The 25,383-nt window shown below is 47.5% G+C and overlaps 1 protein-coding gene across 7 annotated transcripts in view; it reads left to right on the plus strand.

Annotated features, from left to right (window-relative positions):
* Window positions 1-25,383, plus strand: part of LOC306856092 (nuclear body protein SP140-like protein) — a 106,184-nt gene that overhangs the window by 10,926 nt on the left and 69,875 nt on the right. For all 7 annotated transcript variants that reach the window (XR_013782974.1, XR_013782975.1, XR_013782976.1 and 4 more), the window contains exon 2: window positions 9,996-10,164. Coding sequence is in view for 3 of the 7 variants with exons in the window: in XM_079395107.1 (XP_079251233.1) it covers window positions 10,021-10,164 (144 nt within the window). In the remaining 4 variants the exon portion in view is untranslated. The remainder of the gene's footprint in view (window positions 1-9,995; window positions 10,165-25,383) is intronic.

A 25,383-nucleotide genomic window follows, 5' to 3' on the forward strand; every position in this document is an offset into this window, starting at 1 on the left:
GTAACTTAACGATCACTTTACACCGGAGGATTATCATCCAGGCGATATGAGTTTCACATGAGATGCTGAAGCAAGAATTTAGTGAGACTCAGTGCACCCAGCACCTTCACCGGGTCCCAGTCCGCCTGTGTTCGGCTGTCGGCGGGAGACATGATGCTCATGGATCCGTCAGCTCCATGAAAATGTCAACTGTGCACCTTAAGTCTTGTTTTTTTTTTACATTTGTTAACTACCAAATCATTGAACATAATTATTTAAATAATGAGCCACAACGAGATGTGTATAAGTTGTTGTAAATCACCGCAGCTAGCTCATAAGCATTTGCAATATCGTTATATTTAAAACCGTGTAAAAACGTTACCGTATGAGAAGGCATAACTGGTAAGTTAACCTCATTTTGCTAATATTATAACCATCAAGTCTAGTGACAGCTTAGTGACATTGTTTGCACAGCTAGTTTTTTTGTCATGTTGTGTGTTTTTGAGGCTTTGGGAGATGGGAGTGTGAAGCTCTGAAGCAGAGGAGGCCAGCTGTTATGAACCACCTCTACTGGACCACAGCTTCAACTCCTAATAGAGACGCAGATGTGATGGAGGCCTAAATGTGATCTAAACTTGTGTTTGCTTCTCCCAGCATATGCCGTCTGAGAGAGGAATACTGCAGGTCACCACAGGCTCCAGGAGAACACAGCACTGTCATGTCCACTACACCTGCTCCTCTCTCCAGATCCCTCCAGTCATGTCCACTACACCTGCTCCTCTCTCCAGATTCCTCCAGTCATGTCCACTACACCTGCTCCTCTCTCCAGATCCCTCCAGTCATGTCCACTACACCTGCTCCTCTCTCCAGATCCCTCCAAAGGATCAACATGATGAGGCTGTTGGTGTATCTCTAGCACAGCCTTCACCATTTAACACACTTTAACAACTCATTAGTGTGATACCCAGACTGAAAGATTGTTAAATGTTTTTAAATGGGTCAGATGGTATTTCTTTTGGTAGTATATGTTTGGTACATCTACACACACACACACACACACAACCGTGCAGGTAAAAGTGTGGAAGTGCCGGTGTGTCCTGTGGTCCAGTGCTGTGGCAAGTGCTCCGCCTCGTGCCTCGGTCCTCCGTGATCCGTGCCGCTACGGTGATGCGTGAGGTGTCGGCTGGTCGGCTATCCACTGCTGTCTGCTGGACAAGAAAACACTTTGTTAGCTTGTTTCCAAGTGGAGACATTTCTCACCCTCGTGGGTGCTGCATCCGCTTATAAAGCTCTCCCTTGATGAGCTTCAGCTGTCGCCGACCAGCCCGCGGTGATTGTGCGCAGGTGTTCCTCTTCTGTTGCCAGGGCGACGCAGACAGGTGCTCGGGACGTTTGTCACACTCCCCCTCCCTAAGCGTCGTCCTGGTCCCGCTAAACAGGGGGGAGATGGGGAGTGAGGGAGGGGTACAACCTGACAGACCTGCGAAAGCTGCCCACAGCCGCGAGAGTCCGTCAGCGTTGGCATCCAGCCCGATGATGCACGTCGAAGTGGAAGTCCTGGAGTGCTAGGAACCAACGAGTCACCCGGGCGTTGGTGTCCTTCGCCCTCGCCATCCACTGAAGGGGAGCATGGTCCGTGACTAAGGTAAACTTGCGGCCTAGAAGATAGTACCTCAGCTCCAGGACTGCCCACTTGACGGCCAACGCTTCCTTCTCGACCGCAGCGTATCGTTGTTCCGTCGGGGACAGCTTTCGGCTGATGTACACCACCGGGTGTTCCTCACCATCCTGTACCTGGGAAAGAACGGCTCCCAACCCGGTGTCAGAGGCGTCTGTCTGTAACCAGAAGGGACAGTTAAAGTTGGGCGCGTGTAGTACTGGCTCTGAGGTGAGCGCTTCTTTGATACGCCGGAAGGCTTCTTCCTCAGGGGTTCCCCAGCGACCCTTTTCCAGCTGTCCCTTCTTGGTCAGGTCTGTCAGGGCCACCGCTAAGGAGGAGAAGTCGGGAATAAAGCAACGATAGTACCCCGCCAACCCTAAAAAGGCTCGTACCTGTGTTTTAGTGCTGGGCCGTGGAGCCGAGAGAATCGCTGTCAACTTCTTCTCCTGTGGACGAATGAGGCCACGACCCACCTGGAAGCCCAGGTACTTGGCTTCTGGTAGAGCGAGGTGACATTTCTTAGGGTTGGCATTTCCCGACGTAGCTCCAATAGCACCCTCCGGAGCCGCGCCAGATGATTCTCCCAGGTCTCCGAATGGATGACGACATCATCCAGGTAGGCCGCAGCGTATTCCTGGTGGGGCCGGAGTAGGATGTCCATGAGCCTCTGGAACGTCGCGGGTGCCCCATGAAGCCCGAAGGGGAGAACCCGGTACTGCCAGTGGCCACTAGGGGTGGAGAAGGCGGTCTTGGGCTTAGCTTGCTCGGTGAGGGGGACTTGCCAGTACCCTTTTGTCAAATCCAAGGTGGAGATAAACCGGGCTCTCCCCAGACGGTCCAGCAGCTCATCTACACGGGGCATGGGATATCCGTCGAATTCGGAGACCTGGTTAAGGCGGCGGAAGTCGTTACAAAACCGGAGGGTGCCGTCCGGTTTTGGGACCATTACGATGGGGCTGGACCATGGGCTACGGGAGGGCTCAATTACTCCCAACTTCAGCATCTCCTGTACCTCCTCCTCGATGGCGTGTCGCCGAGCCTCTGGAATCCGGTAGGGACGCTGCCTGACGATGACTCCAGGTGAGGTGCGGACATCATGGTGTATGACGTGGGTCCGCCCAGGGCGAGGGGAGAACACATCCGAGAATTGACCGACCAGATGTTGAAGCTCTGTCTTCTGGGCGGCCGACAGTTGGGTGCTGACGTCGACAACCACGGGGTCAGTGGTGGCTAACGCAGATAGCTGGGCCCTAGTCCCTTCCCAGCGTTTTAGGAGGTTAATATGGTATAACTGGTTTTCTTTTCTTCTTCCTGGCTGTCGGACCTGGTATGTGAACAGTCCCACCCGTTCTGTGACGGTGTATGGCCCTTGCCACTGTGCCAGGAACTTGCAGGCGGTGGTGGGGACTAGGACCAGAACGCGGTCCCCTGGCTGGAACTCCCGTGGTTGGGCCGCCCGGTTGTAGTGACGCTGTTGAGCTTCTTGGGCTTTGACGAGATGTTCCTTTACGAGCGGCATGACGCGGTCTATCCTCTGCCTCATGTCCCGGACGTGCTCGATCATAGACCGATGGGTGGATGGCTGCTGCTCCCAGGCTTCTTTAGCGACGTCCAGGAGGCCGCGGGGCTGTTGGCCGAAGAGGAGCTCAAATGGGGTGAACCCCGTGGAAGCCTGGGGCACCTCCCTGACACCAAACAGGACGTAAGGCAGCACTTGGTCCCAGTCGCGACGATCGTCAGCAGCCACCCGACGGAGCATCTGCTTCAACGTCTGGTTGAATCGTTCTACCAACCCATCGGTCTGCGGGTGGTAGACTGTGGTGCGCAGATGTTTCACCTTGAGGAGGCGGCACAGGTCGGCCATCGTCCGGGACATGAAGGGGGTGCCCTGGTCGGTCAATATCTCCTTGGGGATGCCGACCCGGCTACACAGCAGTAACAACTCTTGGGCAATCGCCTTGGAGGTGGCCTTGCGGAGTGGAATGGCTTTGGGGTAGCGGGTGGCATAGTCCACGATGACCAGGATGTGTTCGTGGCCCCGGGCAGACTTCGGCAGCGGTCCCACCAGATCCATCCCTATCCGCTCGAAGGGCACCTCAATGATAGGCAGTGGGATCAGCAGGGTAGGGGGCGGGGTGCGTGGAGATGTCCGCTGGCACACTGGGCAGGCCTGGCAGAAGCGTTTGACATCGGCGTCGAGGCCGGGCCAGTGAAACCGATCTCTGATCCTGCTGACGGTGTTTTGGGTGCCCAAGTGGCCTGCCATGGGATGGGAGTGTGCCAGCTCCAGGATGACTTCCGTCTTGGTGCGCGGCACCACCAATAACTTGACTTCCTCCCCTCTCCGCTGCGCGACACAGTATAGCAGACCATTTTGGACAATGAAGTGAGGGGTTGGATGAGGCGGCGGCTGGACCTCTTTTCCTTCAACCACCCTCACTTGTTTCCAACAATGCTTCAGCCGGTCGTCCCCGAGTTGCTCGTTAGCGAAAACTCCCCCTCCCTTAACCTGTTGAAATACATCAAAGAATAGGTTAGAAGCATGGGAGGGGGACTCACCATCTCTTGCGCTGTCCGTGGTTAGCAAGGCCGGGCGTTGACGGGGACGATGGCTGGTATCCTTTTTCCGGTGGTTCCCGGCAGGCCTGGCAGGTTGCACGGCAGCGGCGACGAGCTGGTCGAAACCTGGACAATCCCGGCCAATTAGTACCGGCACCGGCAGGTCGTTGACCACGCCCACTTCCAGGGGCCAGGTTCCCGGACCGGCAGAGATGGTCACATGCCTGGTTGGTACCTCCCGAGTGTCTCCATGTACACACTTGATGGGGAGACGTGCCTTGGACTTGGGAGCCGGGGGTACTACGGCCGGCTGGACCAAACTAACGGCGCTGCCAGAGTCGAGGAGAGCCCAGTAGGGCCGGCCATTTACTTTAACATTGACCTGTAGACCCTCCGAAGGCGGCTGTTGATGTACAAGGCAACCTGCCAGCCAGGCTCGCGGGGGCGAGCGAGGAGGTTCCGTGGGCATGGGCTCGTCGTGGACGCCGGGAACCGCCGGTCGGCCAACTGTGCGCGGGGTGCCCTCCGGCGTGCGTCGCTCCTGGAACACCCTCCGGGGCATAGGCGGCGGTCGCTCCCCAGCCTCCCACCGCAGCGTTGCGTCCGCCAGCTCGACGGCTTCAACCACATCCGCCGTGGTCTGTGGGTTCCGCATGCCCGCTGCCTGTCGAAGTGGGCGGGGAAGTGCGCGGAGGAAACGGTCCACGACGACGCGTTCAGCTACCTGTGCAGCGGTAGGGTTTCCCGCGAGGAGCCAGTGTTGAGAGAGACGTGTGAGTTCGGCGACCTGAGCGCGGGCTGGCTTCTGGTTATTATACTCCCACGAGTGGAACAGCTGAGCAGCTGCAATGGGAGACAACCTAGTATCTCGCTTTTTAGATGGTCATATGAGTCGATCAACAGAGTCGGTAGGGAGAAGTATGCTCGCTGTGCTTCGCCGGTTAACAACGGAGCCAGGACCCGCGCCCACTCCTCTCTCGGCCAGTCTTCCCGTTCCGCGATGGTCTCAAACATCTTGAGATAGTTCTCCGCGTCGTCGTGGGCCGACATCTTCGGCAGGAGCTGGGCAGCTTGTACCTGAGGATCGGGCAGCGGAACCCGCTGGGCTGTGGTGACGCGGAGGGCAGCGATCTCACGCTCCGTTTCCCCCTGTCGAGCTGCCATATGCTCGACTATCTGCTGCTGGCGGATGCTGATCTCAGTAAGATGCTTGAGAAGCTCCTCCATGGCTGGGGAGGACTCGCCGCCTGTAGACAAAAAATAAGAGGGGGGAAAAAAAAAAGTCAGACGAGGGGAAGGTATTCGATCCAGGGAAAAAATGACAACTGTGCTCTGTAAAAGTCGGTGATTCTTCAGCGATTATGCCCGCATTCTCCACCAGTGTGGCGGGCTGAAGAATCACACGACAGAGGTAGCTGTGGTAAAGTCCCCGGAGAGTGTGTTTATTTAACAACCGTGCAGGTAAAAGTGTGGAAGTGCCGGTGTGTCCTGTGGTCCAGTGCTGTGGCAAGTGCTCCGCCTCGTGCCTCGGTCCTCCGTGATCCGTGCCGCTACGGTGATGCGTGAGGTGTCGGGCTGGTCGGCTATCCACTGCTGTCTGCTGGACAAGAAAACACTTTGTTAGCTTGTTTCCAAGTGGAGACATTTCTCACCCTCGTGGGTGCTGCATCCGCTTATAAAGCTCTCCCTTGATGAGCTTCAGCTGTCGCCGACCAGCCCGCGGTGATTGTGCGCAGGTGTTCCTCTTCTGTTGCCAGGACGACGCAGACAGGTGCTCGGTTGTGTTTTGACAGGTGCTCGGAAATGTTATGTTTTGAGTTGGGTATTAACAGTGCTATGAAATAATATTTATGATTTAGTGCTATATAAATAAAACTGAATTGAACTAACCATAAATGCAGATCTGCTTGATTGTGATTTATCTTTTATTGATTGTCAAGAAAATGGGGCCATTCAAAACCTTTATAAAGTCCTCCTTCCTCTGTAAACTATCTTCTAATGGCTGACACAACACATGCAGGTAAGGGCTGCCCAGAACACCATAGGCCCAGCGGACAGCTTGTCTGTATGATGTCATTATTGATTGCATTATACCAATGGCATCAAAAAGTGTTACTTATCGGTAGTCATGACCTAAATAGAGTTAACTTGTAATTGAGAATCAAAATTATTCAGACTGTTTTAATATTAAAATCTTTAACTATGTATTTATACATGTATACAAGTATTTAGATTAGAGTAATAAATGATTTCTGCCCTAAAACGTGTCTGCTGGCCTAGAGAGGTCTATGCTCCTGTCTGAAGTGCATACAGGCTATCTGTAGCACATATGGGTTCAGATAGCAAGCCTCAAAGCCTGGGTGTAGAGTCAGACACTGCACATCAAGTGTGGGGGTCACATTCTTCACTAAGACCCAGTATGGGGAAGTCGTGGCCTAATGGTTAGAGATTTGGACTCGTAATCCAAAGGTTGCGAAATCCGGCAGGGATTGTAGGTGGGGGGGGAGTGAATGTCCAGCGCTTTCTCCACCCTCAATACCACGACTGAGGTGCCCTTGAGCAAGGCACCGAACCCCCAACTGCTCCCCGGGTGCCGCAGCATAAATGGCTGCTCACTGCTCCGGGTGTGTGTTCACGGTGTGTGTGTGTTCACTGCTGTGTGTGTGTGCACTTTGAATGGGATAAATGCAGAGCAAAAATTCAGAGTATGGGTCTCCATACTTGGCCGTATGTCACTGTCACTGTATGTAACGTATCTAACTCCCTGCAGCACTGACTTTCCTCAGCTGTGACCATGGCCTCGCATTTCCCACACAAGCACCTTTGAATCAAAAACGTGTTTATCTTTCTCTCATTCTCTCTCTCTCTCTCTCTCTCTCTCTCTCTCTCCTGCGGTGATAAGAAACCACTATCACGTAACATTAGTGTCGGATATTAACTAGTGTGACACGCCTGATCAACGCTTATTAGTTTCTATTACTGGTAAGTATCAATACTCAGAAGACCAATACTAGCATTGCTATTGTCTGATTACATTAGCTAACGTGTGTATATCTGTAAGCTAACACTGATCTCTCACCAAACACCTGCCCTGTTCTCCTCACATCAACTCAATTTGTCTTCTCTGACCGTTGTTCTGTCTAATCCTGGCCTGTCCTGCTCACTTGGCTGCATAGCAGACTCATAATTTTATCTGTGGTCCGTCATACGAGTGTAAATACACATTTAAAACTTCCTCAGCGTCCGAACTGTCATTGCCATCCATTGTGTACCTATGATTTAAATGGACCGCGCTTCCTTTTGATGCGTCACTTCCGGTTTTGGCGCGTTTCAGATGCAGAAGTAAAATTCTCTCACATAAATGACTCCAGAAGCCTTAATAGCGTATTTTAAAGTATATTTTAAAGAAAATCTAGTTCCTACAGTATTTTTCTATACATCGACTCACTGGAGTCTCTAACCTGCAATATGCCCTTTAAACGAGACGGCCTTCATAGGATAGGTGGAAAAGGAAACAGGAAGTATCATGTTGCTATGTCAACACATTTTGAGCATTGTTGCGCTCTCACACTACTTAAATGAAGGAAAATTATTTCTAAATTTGGAAAGTAATTTGAAAAAAAAATGCTGAAACTGCTGAAAAATGCTTGTTTTATTTTGTTCAATGGTCGGGACGTGACGTCGAGAGTGACTGACTGAAAGGGAACATCTCGGTTACGTATGTAACCCTCGTTCCCTGAAGGAGGGAACGGTGACCAACAAATTGGGGATACCTACCAAAGCGCCATGGATGCTGTCCCTTCCAGTGTCCTGTGCAAGCCTCCTGTGCCCCTTTTTGGTGTAGGCAGGGGCTTGCAACAAGAAGACCAGTTACTGTTGTCATAGCACTACCCACTCAGTGAGATTGGATAACACTGGGAAAAACGTACCCGTTCCACTTGAAACAGGAATGCTGCGGAAGTCCCATCTTTCCCGAAAGAGGTTTCAGAAGCACTTACACATATAGACAACCATTTAGGCGCATATGGAAGATTTAGAGGTGGTTGTAACCCTCTGGAGGAATGGCAGAGAAGTCTGCAGGGGAAACATGGGCTTTAAGCTACACCGTGGAATTTACAGATATGGGATCCACTCAGGTCACTACATATGGCACCCGGCCACCTACTGGCTCTCATGGACAACCTACCACCTTAAGGCACGGACGGGCAAAACTAGGACTGGGTCTGCCTCCTCCAGGGGCAGCATTTGCAGATTCACCACCTGATCCCTGAAGGGAGTAGTGGGAACCTTGGGCACATAGCCAGGCCGGGGCCTCAGGATTACCTTGTAGTTAGCCGGCCCAAACTCTAGACACAATTCGAGACAAAAATGCATGCAGGTCCCCTACCTTCTTTATGGAGGCCAATGCAACCAGGAGCAGAGTTTTCATTGAAAGAAACTTTAGATTGACTGACTGCAAGGGCTCAAATGGGCCCTGCTGTAGTGCTCTGAGCTCTAGAATCAGGTCCCGAGAGGGTATAGGGAGGCCGAGGAGGATTCAACTTTCTCACCCCCCTAAGGAAGCTGATGACCAGATCATGCTTCCCTACCAACTTCCCTTCCATGGGGTCATGGTTAGCAGCAATCGCAGCAACATAGGCTTTAATGCCCAGGCACATGAGTCAGCGATCATGACCACCACCCGGCACCATTTAATGACCGCATCCAGAAACGCATGGGTGATATGTTGTCTATTGCAAGACGCAATGTCATCTTTACAATGACGCAGCGTTGAGTTTGCCAGATGCAACGTCGTCTTTAAAAAGACGCACCCATGAATGCTCTTTTAGGGAAATTATCTTTTAGGTGCTGAGACATACAGGGGAGATGGCCGCGTGCAGCACAACAAGGGGTAGTGCAGTTTGAAGTGCGCAACCCACTCGACACAGGAGCGACCACTGCTGAAGCCCCATCCACTAACTCAAAAGCTCCCTTAAAGCGCATTGAACTCGTCGTTCTCACACAAAGCTTTGCAGGAGTAGAACAATGATGTCGTTCGGCTCCAAAGCAAAAAGCTGAGTATACGTTGCACCAGCTGCCTATTTATACTCGTGCTGCAATCAGCGGCAGCTCGACACCAGTGTTAACAGGTTCACCAGTGTTAACACCACTGTTAACAGGTTCACCAGTGTTAACACCACTGTTACCAGGTTCTAACAGTGGATGAGCTTTCTGTCATTGTCCTGCATGATTTGTAATGTGTGGAACTGTACCTATATAATATTGTTTCAAAACAATACAAAAAAAAAAAAAAAAAATTGCCAGATTTCACAAAAAAATAGCTATGTGGTTCCTTATTACAATCAATCATGATGACACTCTCCTACACCAGGACATTGTACAAATAATCTTTTGCAATAGAAAATATTCAGAATATAATTTTATGGGTTACATTTCTTGTAGAAGTTTATTACTTTGCACTGAGGACATGATAAAATGTAATGTGTATATCCATAAAAAGGTGTGTAAAATGCAAAGTAGTATCTTTAATGTCTATTATATCCATTTAAGTATATAAGTATATATTATTTAAGCCATTTCTTATAAACTCATTGTGACTCATTTTAGAGAAAATATGAGTAAAAATCTTAGAGACAGAAAAGTCACTGTAACAGGAATGACCAACATAACATTTGGCCTATTCACTTGGTACAAGTGTGAGACATTACTTGTATTTAAAACAGAACTGTATATGTTGCATTGTATTAATCCACATGCTGTTGTAAAGTCGCTAAAATGATTTCATGTCGCACTGTAGATCGCTCTATAGAGTCAGCGGACAAATGGACCCGTTAGACTTTCTAACAAATGAAGAGTTGCTGTTTTTCTTCCACCGGAAAAAGACAGAGATTTCGTGCATTGAACAACCGTACAGACTCCTCACTCAGCTGCGTGACCACGATCTGGTGCCGGAGAAACTTTTTGAGGTAGAAGCATGCATTTATTTGATCAAAAAGTAAAAACAATAATATTGTGAAATGTTATTACATATATAGGCCTATTATTACATATTATTACATAAGTATTATTACAATGTAAAAAGTATATTTTTCAAATTGCAATTTATTTTGTAATGGTAAAGCTGAATTTTCAGCATCATTACTCCAGTCTTCAGTGTTGTCTCAGTCATGGTCTGTTTTGGTTTAGTTGCTCTGTTCTCATTTATGTGTCCTGTAGGGAATGAATCCTACATATATTTATTATTATTATTTAGCTTTTAGGGAATCACTCTTAAGAGTTGATCTTCATATGATTAATTGTTATCAATCATAATGTACAACTTATGCCTTGTTAACGACTTGTCCAGCAAGCATTAATAACAGCAAGTTATCTTTTAACACGTTGTTTATTTCATTCGTGGCCAACGATTAAAATAAATCAAATAGTTAAATTGAGTTAGCTTAGTTAGCTCAAGAGCGTATAGGTAAACGCGACCTTTTTGGCAAATAGTTACGACATGTTAAATCACATAACACAGACAAAAGAGTTCTTAATAAAGTCAAGGTTTTATTCACTATTCTAACACAACATTAACATACACACAAATGGGAGCGAGTTGTTTATATCTGAAGAGAGAGAGAGACTTAGGTTTGAATGCTAGCTTTTCGACCTGAGGAAACTCATAGACAAAGAAGTATTTTATCTTTACCCTCAGCGGAGAGATATCCCGGTTTCAGTCAATAAAGAGATTTGCCTTACTTGGTCTTTCAGTTGTTTTGATCGAACTCAGTCTTTCCTTTGGTTCAAAGAGACTCCTTTCCTCAGGTGAATTCAGTTCTTTGCGGGCCGCGTTCGGATTGGCTGTTCGGTCGGTCGTGTGACTAGCGCACTCTTCAGTGGTTGGTTGTCTCGTTCTGACGTAATGAAGTTTAGGATTAAAGTTCTTTGAAAGTTTAACTGAGTCTTTGTGTTAGTTGCTTTGCTTCGCCGTGATGTTATGGCCTGAAGCGCTTGCCGCGTGAGCAGAACGAGAGACTCGCTGGCGTGCGTGTCCTCCTGTTGTTTTCAAAACTCCAACTCCGCGAACTTCATGGGCGTGCATCCGTTTTAAGCGAGCTGATTTAGGTCCGCCCCTTTTGGCGCGTAGTCCAATCGAAAGAGTCTTTATGGGCAGAGCCCCGCCCTGCGTAGCTGCGTGTTTTGCATACATTATCTGGTCAGTTATTCATCACATAAAACAACTTATTGCAAGCAAGTTTCTATCCGTTATTGTAACCACGGGTTGATAAAGCGGATCATTTTCATTCAACCATAATATTCTTCATAAGGTTAGCTTTATAAAGAAACCAAACACTTATATTTTGATATGCACCAAAAATACACGTGACCACAGAGGATATTACTGGGTTACATACATTGATAAACAGATCCTCAAATTCTAAACGACACAAATAGCAGGTGAGCTAAACATCTAGTAATCAGGTAACTTATACATTCTGGATTTACCATGGATTAAAAATAATGCAACAGCTTATAAATGTCACAAACAAAACATCCTTTAATATATAAGTTTATAAAGGTATGGTATATATATTGTTTCTTTTCTCGAGTATATTTTGTTTAACTTTGTTCTTTAAAACAAAATCCTTCAGGGTGTGGCTCTCTTTGTTTCACTAGCACATGGTCCAGTTGAATTCCTTTGTCTGTTTTGGGGGGCGCAACAGAGAAACGGCGCGCATTCTCAGGAATGTACTGATAGTTGCTAGGTCGTAAATGTCTTTGAATTTACTGCATGAAGTCAAGGGAGTATGGCGCCAATAAAGTTTAGGCTCCGGGAAGGGGGGTTCTGTTTTCTTTCGAAATGACAAAACGTGAATTTCCTGAGCTGGAATGCGGGCTTTGATCCATCCTTGCATCAGGAATGTGTTGAACCTAGATGTGTGTGTATCCTGATCAGGCATTACATATTCCCCCTTTGCTCGGTGAGGTCCCCGTTTGTGGACGTCGGCGGGCACTGGAACAAGAATCAGGGAGAACAGGCACACACAAGGCACAAACAACATCTCCATCACTGACTGAATCCTGGTGCAGGGTAATTTTGGAATGTACAGGTTAGAAACTTGAGAAGACAACTGGATTACTAGAAGTGTGGTTATTTTGATTGGTTTAGTTGTCCGGGGTTCGACGAGGCTGTACAGGCGTGATCTCAATCAGGTTAAGTGAGTTCTCCGGTTCGGGTTCTTGGTCAGTTTTATCACGTCGGAAAATGCGCGGGACGCCTGACGTGCATTTGTTGCAAGACTCTTGAACGGCGTTCACTCGTTTGTGTAGGAGGAAGGCCAGGGTCAAAGTCACAACATATCCTACAATAGTAGAGATGCAAAGCGCTGTGTCAGCGGCAGACCAAGACCGAATAATTGGCGCGCCAGCGGGCGGAAGGCGAGCGATAGCTTCTAAAGCTGTATCAACGGGAGTTAAATCAATCAGTTGTGTTCCTTCCTCCCTGATCCTTTCTTCCAATTCTGGATCAAGGGTGAAGGAGTGCTGTTTGAAGAAAGGTGAGATTTCGATTTCGGCCTGATACTCGTCGTCGGTAAGGTGGTACAACGCCAAATCGTCAATATGGAGGATCGAGCCCTTAGGGACCTAAGAGTTTGGTTAGGTAGGATAATGCGTGTGGCGGTGTCGTGTTGATCGTATGTGAGGGTAGCCGTTCGCGCTGGGGTGTTGACCAGTCATCGGTTTCCGATAATTTCGGCTTGCGTTACCTCAACTTGAGAACGTGGTGTCGCTTCGGCGGGGCAGCTAGTGTCGGGCCTTATGGATTCTAGGCCGCAGATGCCCTCAGTATTATCGCGGATAAAAGGCTTACTCGGGCAAAGGAAGTGAATGTCCTTCGTGAGCGTACACATCTTTAGGTTTGGGGCCAGATACAACTGTTCGTTGTTATCGTGATACGCAACGACTTCAGGAGTGTGGATTTTGGCATAGGTGTTCCCTTGCCAAAATCCCACATTCACCACATCTTTGAGCCGGTAAATGTTCTTAGCGTCGATAATGGTTAAACTGAGGAGACTGGCCCGGTCACCTGGATCGGTTGACCACGGTTCTCGCAACGAGTTACAACGACTTATTAAAGGGAGTCAATCTCAATTTCGGGACCTGGATTTAAGGAATTTGTAAAGGGAGTTTCCTGATGAGGGGACTAGAGGAGAAGAGAGATTGGATTGAGAAAAGGAAAATGGGAAAAACATAAAAGAGACACGACACACAAAAAGATACACAAAGAGACACAAGGACACCGAATGAGGTGAGGCCGCAAACGAGTGTCACATGTGTGGAGTAACTCCTCTCTACTAGAGGTTGGCCCTAGTAGTGCAGCTGAAGAGAGAGTGTATGTGTTATGTTTAAGCGAGGTCGCTATATGTTTCCTAGACAACAGAAATTATGTTAGTGTGATGTAGAGCGTATGGGTGTCGGTCTGTGTCAGTGGGCTTGATCTTCCCCCTTTGCCAGTCGGCTGGAGCTCTGGTGCCTCTTTATCTGGTTTCGATGGACCCATCGAAGTATTGGCTCGTTGCGCCCTTGGCTGATTTTGATTCGGTAGGCGACAGGTGAGAGCTTGTCTACTATCTCATGGAGTCCCGTCCAGCGAGGTAAGAACTTCTTTGCCAGGCGATGGGAAGTGTTCTGCTTTGGTTGGGCAAAGCGGTAGTACCACACTTTGTCTCCGACACTGAGCTCATGGTGAGAGGCCTTTTGGTCGTAGTAGGCTTTACGACCTTCTGCGCTTCGCTGCAGTTGCTGTTGCGCGAAGGCGAAAGTCGCTCTCAGGTGTTGATGCAACTCTTCCAGGTACTGGTGAGTGGTGTAGGCAGTGACAAGGTTCAGGTCACCGGGTTGGTACAGCAGATGCAGCGGTAGCGTCATGTTTCTCCCTGTCATCAATGTGAACGGGGGTACTCCGGTGGACCGGTGAGGGGTGGCTCGAGCGGCCATCAATACCAGTGGAAGTTTGATATCCCAATCCTTTTGATTAGCGGACACATACTTCTTTAACATGCTGACCACTGTTCGGTTACCACGTTCGACTTGCCCTGAGGACATGGGTTGGAAACTTATGTGGAGCTTGGCCTGTATGCCCAGGAGTTTCCACACTTCCTGCATGATTGCAGCGGTGAAGTGGGTTCCACGGTCAGAGTTGACCCTTAAAGGCAGTCCAAATCTTGAGAAGATGTGGTTCATTAACAGGCAGGCTGTTGTTTCTGCTGTATCGTTGGGAGCTGGGAGACATTCTATCCACTTTGTGAATTCGCAGACCACGGTGAGGAAGTATTTGTTACCTCGTGTTGACCGTGGCAGGGGTCCTACCCAGTCTATTTGGAGGTCCGACCATGGGAAGGTCATTCCCTTTCTTTGCAGTGGGGCTCGGTGGTTTGGGTTTGCCGGCTGGAACTGGCAACACACCAGGCATCCTTTTACGTATTCCGCTACGTCCTGCTGCATGCCGGGCCAGTATGCTACTTGCTTGAGGGTTTCGTATGTGGCCTTGGCACCGTGGTGTCCAGCGCATGGTGCATCGTGTGCGTGTGTCAGCAAAATCCCCCTTTGGCCGTGAGGCACTACGAGCTTTGGCGCAGTGAGAGGCTCAGGGACATATGTGAGAACACCGTCTCTCAGATGCAGCATGTGCTTGATTGAGTGGAGCGTGCGGAGCTCAGAGGAAGCAGTTAGGTCGGAAGTGGAAATAGGATGAGATAATGGATCGGCTATGTGAGCCGCAATGGTTCGCAGAGTGGGATCCGCTGTTTGGAGGGTGAGCAGATCGTCAGTAGCGAACTGAGGTGATAGGGTAACGAGGGAGGAGGTGGGGGTATGAACGCCAGTGCCGTGCTGGCGGCGGGTTATGGCTGCCACCGTTGGGTTGGGTGGGTGGGATTGAAATGTCCAGGACTCTCCATGTAATGCTCCTGCTTTGGCGAGGGCATCGGCTTGGTCATTGAAGTCTTTGTCTTGTCCTGGTTGACGTGAATGACCTCGAACCTTTTTCCAATACACGATAATGTCGTGTTCAGTGACAATGTCATCGCTTGCTTGGAAGAGTTCCTGGTGCTTGACAGATTTGTTGTTAGCTGTCTTGAATCCATTCTGTTTCCATCCAGCTAAATGGCAGGTGAAGCTGAGACGGGTGTAGTTTGAATCGGTACAGATGAGGAATTCTTTGATGTTGTGGGATGCGGCCATTTGCAGTGTAATGAGGATGGCTGCTATTTCAGCATATTGTGATGAGCGAGGGCCTAAGTTGAATTGTTGCGGTGGGCAAGGGTCGTTGTTGAGCCAGACCACTCCCGCTCCAGCTTGTAAGTTGCCCTTGTGGTTGTAGGAGCATCCATCGACATATGCTGTGGGCATTCCTTCACACACATTCTCCTCGAAGTACCTGTGATTCGTCATTTGAGGTTGCGGTGGTTCTTTTGGTTCCGCTGGTGTGTGCAGCGTGTCCGTTGAACAGTTTTGGCAGGCTGCTAGCCCGTTGCCCAATGATGATTTGTAGTTTTGGGCGTATCGTGCCTCCACATCCCGTCCTTGGAGTGTCATTAGCCAGGTAGCTATGCGTGCGTTGGTCACCACGCCATCTCTGATGCGTTGACTGTTGAGGAAGGTGACAGGTTGGTGACAAGTCTCGATGATGACTTTCTGTGCACCAATGTAATTCGAGAAACGCTGGATAGCCCACACAGTGCAAAGTAAAGCTTTTTCGCAGTCTGAGTACTTGCATTCTGGGGAAAGTAGCGTTTTGCTGGCATAAGCGACCACTCGCTTGTCTTTGTCATGGAGCTGGTATAGGCCTGCGCTGAGGCAATGATTGGAGAATCCAGCATCCAAGTAGAATTCTTTTCCGGGGTCTGGGTAAGCTAGACACGGGGCAGAGCACAGGCGCTGTTTGAGCTGGCTCATCGCGGTGTCCTGGGCTTCCGTCCAGACGAAGGTTTCATCCTTTTTCAGGAGGGAGGTTAGTGGTCGGGCAATGTCAGCGTAGTCTTCGATGAACTGTCGCGAGTAATTGCACACTCCCAGAAAGCTCCGCAGTTCAGAGATGTTAGTCGGCGCTTTTATGCTTTGGATGGCTTGAGTGCGGTTAGACTGTGGCTCGATGCCGTTTCTTCCGACAAGCAGTCCGACATAGTTCACCTTGGTTTTGCACCACTGTCCTTTGTGCAGAGCGATTTTGGCTCCTGCCGTTGTCAGCTGGTTTAGGACGTGATCAATTTCCTTGAGGTGATCTTGAATATTTGAACTTTTCATCAAAATATCATCGACATAGACAAGGTTGCCTCTAGCTCTGGCGTCAGGGCATGCTTTGTTTAGAAAGATGTTGAATTCAGCTGGTGAGTTGGCATAGCCGAAGGGGCACCGTGTGAAGGTGTACTGTCGATTGCCAAAGGTGAATGCTAACTTGTGTTGGTCATCGGGGTGGACAGGGATCGTCCAGAACCCGGAGGCGACGTCCAGTGTTGACAGGATCGTCGAGCCTTTGATCTTTGGGATTTCTTGATCCAACTGGGTCATAGGCCATCGTGACAGTGGTACTTGTTGATTCAACTTGCGATAGTCGATGGTGGGCCGCCATTTGCCGTTAGGTTTTAGGACTGGCCATATCGGGGCAGAGTATGTGCTGTTGCAGGGCCGGATGACCCCCTTTTCCAGCATGGAGTCAACAATTTCTTGCACTGGCTCATATGACGCTATTGGAATCTTGTATTGTCGCACAAATGTGGGTGGCGCATTCGGGTTTGTCGGGATGCGCACCGTGTGGATGTTGGTCAGTCCACAATCCAGAGAATCCTTTGCGAAAGAGTCTCGGTATTTGTGCAGAATGTCTTTGAGTCCTTGGCGATCCACTTCGTTGTGAAGGGCATCCGCTTCACTCAGGATCTGCTGAATTTGTGCGTTGAACCCGGTGTAGGGTTCTTCTGCAGTTAAGTCATGTGAGGGGCGTTGGACCCCGGTGTTCACCTGTGGAGGTGATTCCGTCGCAGGCTGTGTTGAGACAGCATAGACAGCGAGATGAGTGTCATCTGTTAGTTCTGATCGACAGACGCTTTCTCTGGACACCGGCAGAATGGAAGTGATGGCAATGATTCCATGAGGTTTTGTGAACATTACGGTGTCGTCGTATTCGTGTTCGTCTGGCATTAGATGTGCTGGTATAGGGCCTATGACAGGTACCATCAGTTCAAAGTCGTGGAATGTCTGGCTGATGAGCCATCCCAGGTGATTGGCTTTGGGAACGTGGATGTCTTGGGCCGTACAGTTGTTGAATAACACATACACAGCACGAGATGACACTTCGATGAGAGGTGTGGCTTCCAGGGTCAGTCCTAGTTTCAGGCAGGTCCTGGAAGGTTGGAAGAAGCTTAGCTTACTGTTGAGAGTTTGGCCAGGTCGCATGTTGAGGCGGACGCTGACACTCTTGCTGTAGGCAGGTATTATGGCTTCTTGCTCCGTGATCATAGCGCATGCATCGGGCATGGTTTGACCAGATTGGAGGTTCTTGAGGTTGACTGCAGTTGTCAGTTGGTGTGACAGAGGAGCCCATATGACGTCGTTCACAGTGTCAATGTAAGCATTGAGCCGGACCATGATATCCGCTCCAATATAGATGTCGTGCGGTAGATCTGGAATGACGAGGAAGTAGTGACTCAGCTGTCTGTTGTTCCATCGTATGTCCAGAGCGCAGATGATCTTGGAGGTGGCCATGGTTGTTGCCCAGGGGCTGAGAGGGAAGCGGCTGTGCTTAGCGACATGTGGTAGGCTCTGATGTCTTTGCTTCACTGTGCTGAATAGCTTCAGGCTGATGGCTGAGTTCTCTGCCCACAGGGCTAGTGCTGTGTCGGACACTGATGTGCCTTGAACGTCTATTGCAGTCATGACTCGATGGGGGCCTGTGTTTGATTCAGGCTCTTGCAGTGAGCATAGGAGTGGGTCCTGGTCTTTGTTGCTTGTGCTTGATCCAGGTTCAGGCTTTGCTACTGCATCATCAGTCGCTGGATTGAGGGTGGTGTCTGTGACTTGACACTGCGACTCGTTGGAGTCTAATGACTGGCAGGGCAGAGGCTCGCGGACTTGTGTCCACATCTTTAGGTGCTTGAAGTCTATCAGCGGTTCGAAGCGATTAAGCAGATCTTTCCCAATGAGAAGTGGATACGTCTTGAGTGGTGAGACGTATATTGGATGGACGAGATCCATTGATCCAACCGTTAGGTGGATTGGGGCCACATGTTTCAGTTGGAGGCCCGTGTGGGAATATGCTTGGAGGTCCAGCTCACATCTGTGGAGTCTGAGAGTTCTGTTAGTCCCCTTTGTTCTTTCTTGGACCTTTTCGAGGAGCTCGGTGGACATTAGAGTGATGTCGGCTCCCGTGTCAAGAAGGGCTTCGACTCTGATGTGTCGTTCGATGATGATGGAGAGGTAAAACTTTTTCGCTATACCTTTCTCAATGAGATCGCCTAGGAGTTGAGGGACTGGATTTTGGGAGGAAACGGTTAGGATATCAGGGCTGATGTGGTGTTCTTCGGAGGAGTGGCAGACGACCAAGACAGCACTTTCAGGAACTTGAGTGGTTTCATCAGCAGGTGTTTGCTGGACGCTGCTGTGATCTAGAGGTTTGAGTGTTGAGTTAGTGTCTAACTCTGTTGCTGGGTTTTCAGATGGGGTTTTGTGTCCATCTGAAGTTATTGTGATTGCAGTTCTCTGAGAGTGAGATGAAGGAGTGCTGTTCTCCATGGCTGGTTGGGCCAGCTGGTCGCTGCCTTCTCGTCCGGCCGCTAGTCAGGCTGAATCTGGTTTCTCTTTCTTTTCCCATCTCCGATCTTCCTCTTTCCGTTGGAAGAATTCTTTCATCATCATTTCCATCAGTTTTTGTGAGTCGAAACACGGTGGTGACTTTTGTTCTTGCGTGGATTCAGTTTGAGCTCGGTCAGCTTGGAATCGTTGTGAATTCTTTCGTCGATTCCTTGGGCTAGTCGCTCCAGGGTGACTTTGTCGTTTTCCCTTGGCGTTTCCGTTGGATTCCCATGAGTTTTTTCCTCTTGAGTTTCCAAACGAGCTTGGCTGGTTCCACGATCTTTCCCATTGACTCTCATGAGGCCTTGGCTGGTCCCATGTCTTTTCCCAATGCCGTCCAGGTGAGCGTTGACGTCCACGCGGTCCATCCCAGCGTTCATATCTCTGTTTAGATCTGGTACTGGCGTGGGAGTCTCGTTCTTTGTTGGACGAGGGTGCATTCCACTCTCTGGGTGGCGGCTTGGCACTGTCTTGGCGTTGGGCGCCCTCTAGAGCCAGGCCTTGACTGTTAGTGTTGAAGTCAAGAACTGCTGGGCTTTTGCCGCTCTTTTCCGAGGCCATTTTCTGTTTGCCGTAGGCTTTCTGCGCCAAGTCTCGCAACTGTTGAGCAGTCATTGTTCGTGGACATGCGAGAACGCCAAGATGGTGGCTTACGCCGGGGTGAAGGTTCCTTAGGAAGAGAGTTTTGAAGTTTAGTTCGTCTTCCATGTCAGGTTCGTTACGAGTTCCAAAGTATGCTCGTCTGAGTCGGCTGTAGTAGGCTTGAGGAGGTTCGTGACGTCCTTGTCTTGTCTCCAGGGCAGCCACTAGGCCTTGATCGGACTCAGGGTCGGAGAACTCTTTAATGAGGGCTTCTCGGAGCAGTTGGTAATCAGTCTTTGTGTAAGCAGGCTGCCTGTCCAGGAAGCTGCGAACTTCAGAGCTGGATGTTGTTCGGAGCAAATAGAGTCTATCTTTGTCCGTAACGTTAGGTCGCATTTCCAGATGGAAATCGATGTCTTGGAGATACGCTTGGACATTTTGGCTGTTTGGCACACTCGGAGTGAATTTGCCAATGTTCCTGGCGAGCTTGTCGAGGTCTTTTAGGTCCAAGCCGTGCGATGATCTGTGGCTGGCTGCCGCAGATTCTTTTGGCTGAGGTAGAGTGAGGTAAAGTTCTCTAGAGGCAGGTGGTGAAGGTTTCCGTTCCACGCCCTCCATCCTTTTCTCACGTGTCAGTCCAGGAACAGGTGACCCAGTCCTGCTTGGCAGGGGTGAGGTCGGTGCGTCTCGTGTCCTTGATGGCTCACGGCGCAGTTCATAAGCATGCTTGAGTTCCTCTTGGAAACTATCAGCTTCTTCTTTGACATAGTCTAGCTGATAGGTTAGACGGCTAACCTCGTTTCTTGACTCATCCAGGTGAGCTTCAAGGGCTTTGATTCTGCCGTTCTTGTCCCTGAAGTCGGCCTTTGCTTTTGCCAGCAGCTGTTCCGCGTACTGTAGCTTTTCGGACCGATCAGCGTAGTCTGCCTTGACTTGTTGCATTTCTTTGCTAGTAGCTGTTAGGATTTCTTTTAGCCTTTTGATTTCCTCCTCAGCGCCTTGGTTCACCTCATCGGGTTTTTCCCGTCGTTCCTGAGCTTCCAGTTGTAGCTGCTCGATGCGCCGTTGTGCGCGTGTCAACTCCTGCTGGAGCTGTGCAGCGTTCTTGTCGCTCAACTTGAGGGTCGCGATGAGTGTGTGACTTAAGGAGCCGGTAATCTTGGCTAATTCTTTGTGACTGTAGCTTTGACTTGGGTCTTGTGCCATGAGACTTGTGATGTTTTCATCTAGCTGGTCTTGTGTCTGGTGTTTCAGTGTTTCAGCGGCTTTAGGCAGGAGGCTGTCGGTTGCAGCACTTAGCCATGTTTCCAGATCCTCCCAGTGACCGACATGTTCCGTTGCGCGAGACATGTTCTGATGGGTGAGGGAAGTTTTCCAACCGCACTGACACAGACCTTGAAGAGAAAAACAAAACAAACCAAAACAAAAGAAACCAAACAAAACAAATCACAAACAAAGGAGTGTAGATATGCACTGTTGAGTGTATACTAGTGTTGAGTGTGTACTAGTGTTGAGTGTGTACTAGTGTGGTTCTCTGTGACTGTGATCCTCTGGGGGGGGGGTGTGTGCTTCAAATTCGTTGCCTCTGTGGGAGAAATTGAACACACACACACACACACACACACACAGGTAGAACAGCTAGAGAACAGATAAAGAAAATGAAGAATCCCAGAAGAGCGAGGAACAGGGTGATAATCGAATGCTGCACCGTTTTCTGTAAAAGAAAGCCCTTCTCTTTTTTTTTTTTTTCAAGGGCGAAGGTTAAGTTAAGCCAAAATGAGGGAGAGGGAATCAAACAAAATATATATTTCTGATATTAGATTTCCCTTTTCTTTTTTTTGTTAAGTCTGATATCAGAAGGTTGCTTCTTAGTCAGAGGATCGTGAAAGGAAAATGTTTTTTTTTTTTGTAAGTCTGTGATTGCTAATATTTTTCTCCGGGGTGGAAGAAAATAATAACAGTCACAGCCCTGGTCCCGTAATGGCAAGATTGACACCGCAACGCCTGTTAGCGTGTTCCTCGTGTGTGTTGGAAATCTCGCTGACGCCTACCTTTTCGTTGACCTGCTTCAGCCTAGTGGGGTAGGATTTCACAAAGAGGAAGGTAAAAATGAAAACAATTTGAAATGCCGTTCTCAAGTTTCCAAATACCTGCTTGATAGCTTTATAGTTCTGTCTATGATTTCCCTCAGGCAAAATCCCAGCAACTAGTAGCAGTAGTCAAATCAGAAGATAGTGACAGAGAGAAAAGAGAAAAATGAGCTTTAGAATTTACTCCCAATATCAAGATTAATAACAAGTATGGCCACACGGTGGTGCTGTTGAGTCGATACACCTAAGGGTTTGGCTAATTAGAAGTCTAAGTTCTTATTTGATCTAAGCAAAAGTATATTTAAAATTAACTCTCGTGTTAATTAAGTAACTAAAGGATTGAGAATAAGGTAGACAGAACAAACTTAATTGCCATTTGAATTTAGAATTTCAAATTATAAATAGAGATTCCTAATTAAATTTTTCATGATGTCATCATTAACATTGATAGGATCGATTCAGATTAATTTTTAGAGGGATATATATTTGATTATAATATTAAAATATTATAATAGTCTTCCTAGTTGCAGTTAAGTATCAAGATCTTAATGAGGTTTGTCATTAAAATTACAAGCACAATTGCAACTGAAACCAATATGAAACAGGAACTGTAATTAATTAAATTAATTAGAATTTTCCAATTCGTAATTAATTATGAAAATAATTTACAACTTCCACATCCCTAAATCTGACAGGTTACTAATTCCTTGTGTCATCAGAACCTTCAGAACAAATTAATCTCAATTTATAAAAGGAAATTTTAAATTTTTCAGGGCCTGAAAATCAAACACATTGATAGTTAATAACTACGATCTTAATGTTATTGAAATTATCAGAGCACACATAATTATCTCAATCAGTCTATATGGAATCCGGAGCTGAAATTATTTTCAAATGAGTTTAATTTCAAATCTGGGATGAAATTAAATTATCAGTTTCAAATATTTCATAGCGATTCATCCACTGATTATCCCAAAATCATGAGCACACTTACAATTGAATTAATTATCCTTTTATCAAGGTGAATGAAGTTAAGGTCTGATATTAACTGTGTCTAACCTCAAAGGGAGGAACAATCCTAACCAAATGCCTCTATTCCTATAGAATTTACTGCTTTGGAATATAACTATTCCTATAGAATTAACAATAGTTTATCGACATCTGTATTTGTTAAAATCTTTTCAAAAGGGAGAAGAGATAGCATGAGTAATGCACAAAAGAGAGAGGAATGACGTGAACATTCAGAAGTGAACACGTGAAGTGAGTTAGGGTTCAGCAGTGAAAGAGTTAACCGTTTACACACACACACACTGCATAGCACGCTGCATTCAAACCCACAAAATGCTAGGTGCTAATCGCTAGCCTTCAATGCTACCAGCTCGGCTAAGCTTTAATGCTACCTACTAGCTTCAAATGCTATGCTATTTGTTTACAATAGCTTCAAAATGGCGCTCGCGGCTGCGCGTGCGCACTAGAACATTTCCGGGCGAGTCTTCTGACACCTCCGGTTCAGGCCGTTACCATGACGCCCCTAGTTTCAGGATTCAACAGCCAAACAGCACTGTTTTAGATTAGTTTCTTTCTAGCACTGCAATCTCAATTTATTTAGACCGAATCAAATTAACCCACAGATTAATTATCAATCTAATAGTTTGACCACGGCGGGCCGTATTTCTCTGTATCACTTCACGTGACTTCACAGGAAACAAAACACAGTGGATAATTTTATCACACTATCAAAATCAGATCCCATAAAATACTCCCTCACAGACGCGATCTGGCCACTCCTTCTGAGTGGCGCGCGCTGACTTCACTTCCTTAGTGAATTTACAAGTGGCAGAAAATATTAAGTAGCTACGTTAATGTTTAATGCCAAGGGAGATTCATTAATCATAGGTTAATCGAATAGTGGGACACGCACTTCCCATCAACACTATGAACAAGGCCTTATGAGGGGAGAACAAGGAACACGCTTAGATTCTCTCCTTTCCTTTTCTGCGCTGAGCGACTTACATGTCTCACGGACATCTTTTAATCTTACTGCAGTTTTAAGCTTATATCTCTAAACAACACAAATACACATTGCACTTTCATTCCACAAACACATTGCCACAAGTAAGTACAGAATAGTGAAACCAACTTTGACTCTCTGTGTCTCTATTTCTTTCCGGTTAAAAATAGAAAAACACAACTTTTTTAATATGTTATGAATTTTTCAAATCAAACTAATGCCAGCTGAAAATCCTCCACCATTAATACTGTAGGGAATGAATCCTACATATATTTATTATTATTATTTAGCTTTTAGGGAATCACTCTTAAGAGTTGATCTTCATATGATTAATTGTTATCAATCATAATGTACAACTTATGCCTTGTTAACGACTTGTCCAGCAAGCATTAATAACAGCAAGTTATCTTTTAACACGTTGTTTATTTCATTCGTGGCCAACGATTAAAATAAATCAAATAGTTAAATTGAGTTAGCTTAGTTAGCTCAAGAGCGTATAGGTAAACGCGACCTTTTTGGCAAATAGTTACGACATGTTAAATCACATAACACAGACAAAAGAGTTCTTAATAAAGTCAAGGTTTTATTCACTATTCTAACACAACATTAACATACACACAAATGGGAGCGAGTTGTTTATATCTGAAGAGAGAGAGAGACTTAGGTTTGAATGCTAGCTTTTCGACCTGAGGAAACTCATAGACAAAGAAGTATTTTATCTTTACCCTCAGCGGAGAGATATCCCGGTTTCAGTCAATAAAGAGATTTGCCTTACTTGGTCTTTCAGTTGTTTTGATCGAACTCAGTCTTTCCTTTGGTTCAAAGAGACTCCTTTCCTCAGGTGAATTCAGTTCTTTGCGGGCCGCGTTCGGATTGGCTGTTCGGTCGGTCGTGTGACTAGCGCACTCTTCAGTGGTTGGTTGTCTCGTTCTGACGTAATGAAGTTTAGGATTAAAGTTCTTTGAAAGTTTAACTGAGTCTTTGTGTTAGTTGCTTTGCTTCGCCGTGATGTTATGGCCTGAAGCGCTTGCCGCGTGAGCAGAACGAGAGACTCGCTGGCGTGCGTGTCCTCCTGTTGTTTTCAAAACTCCAACTCCGCGAACTTCATGGGCGTGCATCCGTTTTAAGCGAGCTGATTTAGGTCCGCCCCTTTTGGCGCGTAGTCCAATCGAAAGAGTCTTTATGGGCAGAGCCCCGCCCTGCGTAGCTGCGTGTTTTGCATACATTATCTGGTCAGTTATTCATCACATAAAACAACTTATTGCAAGCAAGTTTCTATCCGTTATTGTAACCACGGGTTGATAAAGCGGATCATTTTCATTCAACCATAATATTCTTCATAAGGTTAGCTTTATAAAGAAACCAAACACTTATATTTTGATATGCACCAAAAATACACGTGACCACAGAGGATATTACTGGGTTACATACATTGATAAACAGATCCTCAAATTCTAAACGACACAAATAGCAGGTGAGCTAAACATCTAGTAATCAGGTAACTTATACATTCTGGATTTACCATGGATTAAAAATAATGCAACAGCTTATAAATGTCACAAACAAAACATCCTTTAATATATAAGTTTATAAAGGTATGGTATATATATTGTTTCTTTTCTCGAGTATATTTTGTTTAACTTTGTTCTTTAAAACAAAATCCTTCAGGGTGTGGC

Source organism: Barbus barbus, assembly GCF_936440315.1.
Source record: "Barbus barbus genome assembly, chromosome: 3".
NCBI classification, from domain to species: Eukaryota; Metazoa; Chordata; class Actinopteri; order Cypriniformes; family Cyprinidae; genus Barbus; species Barbus barbus.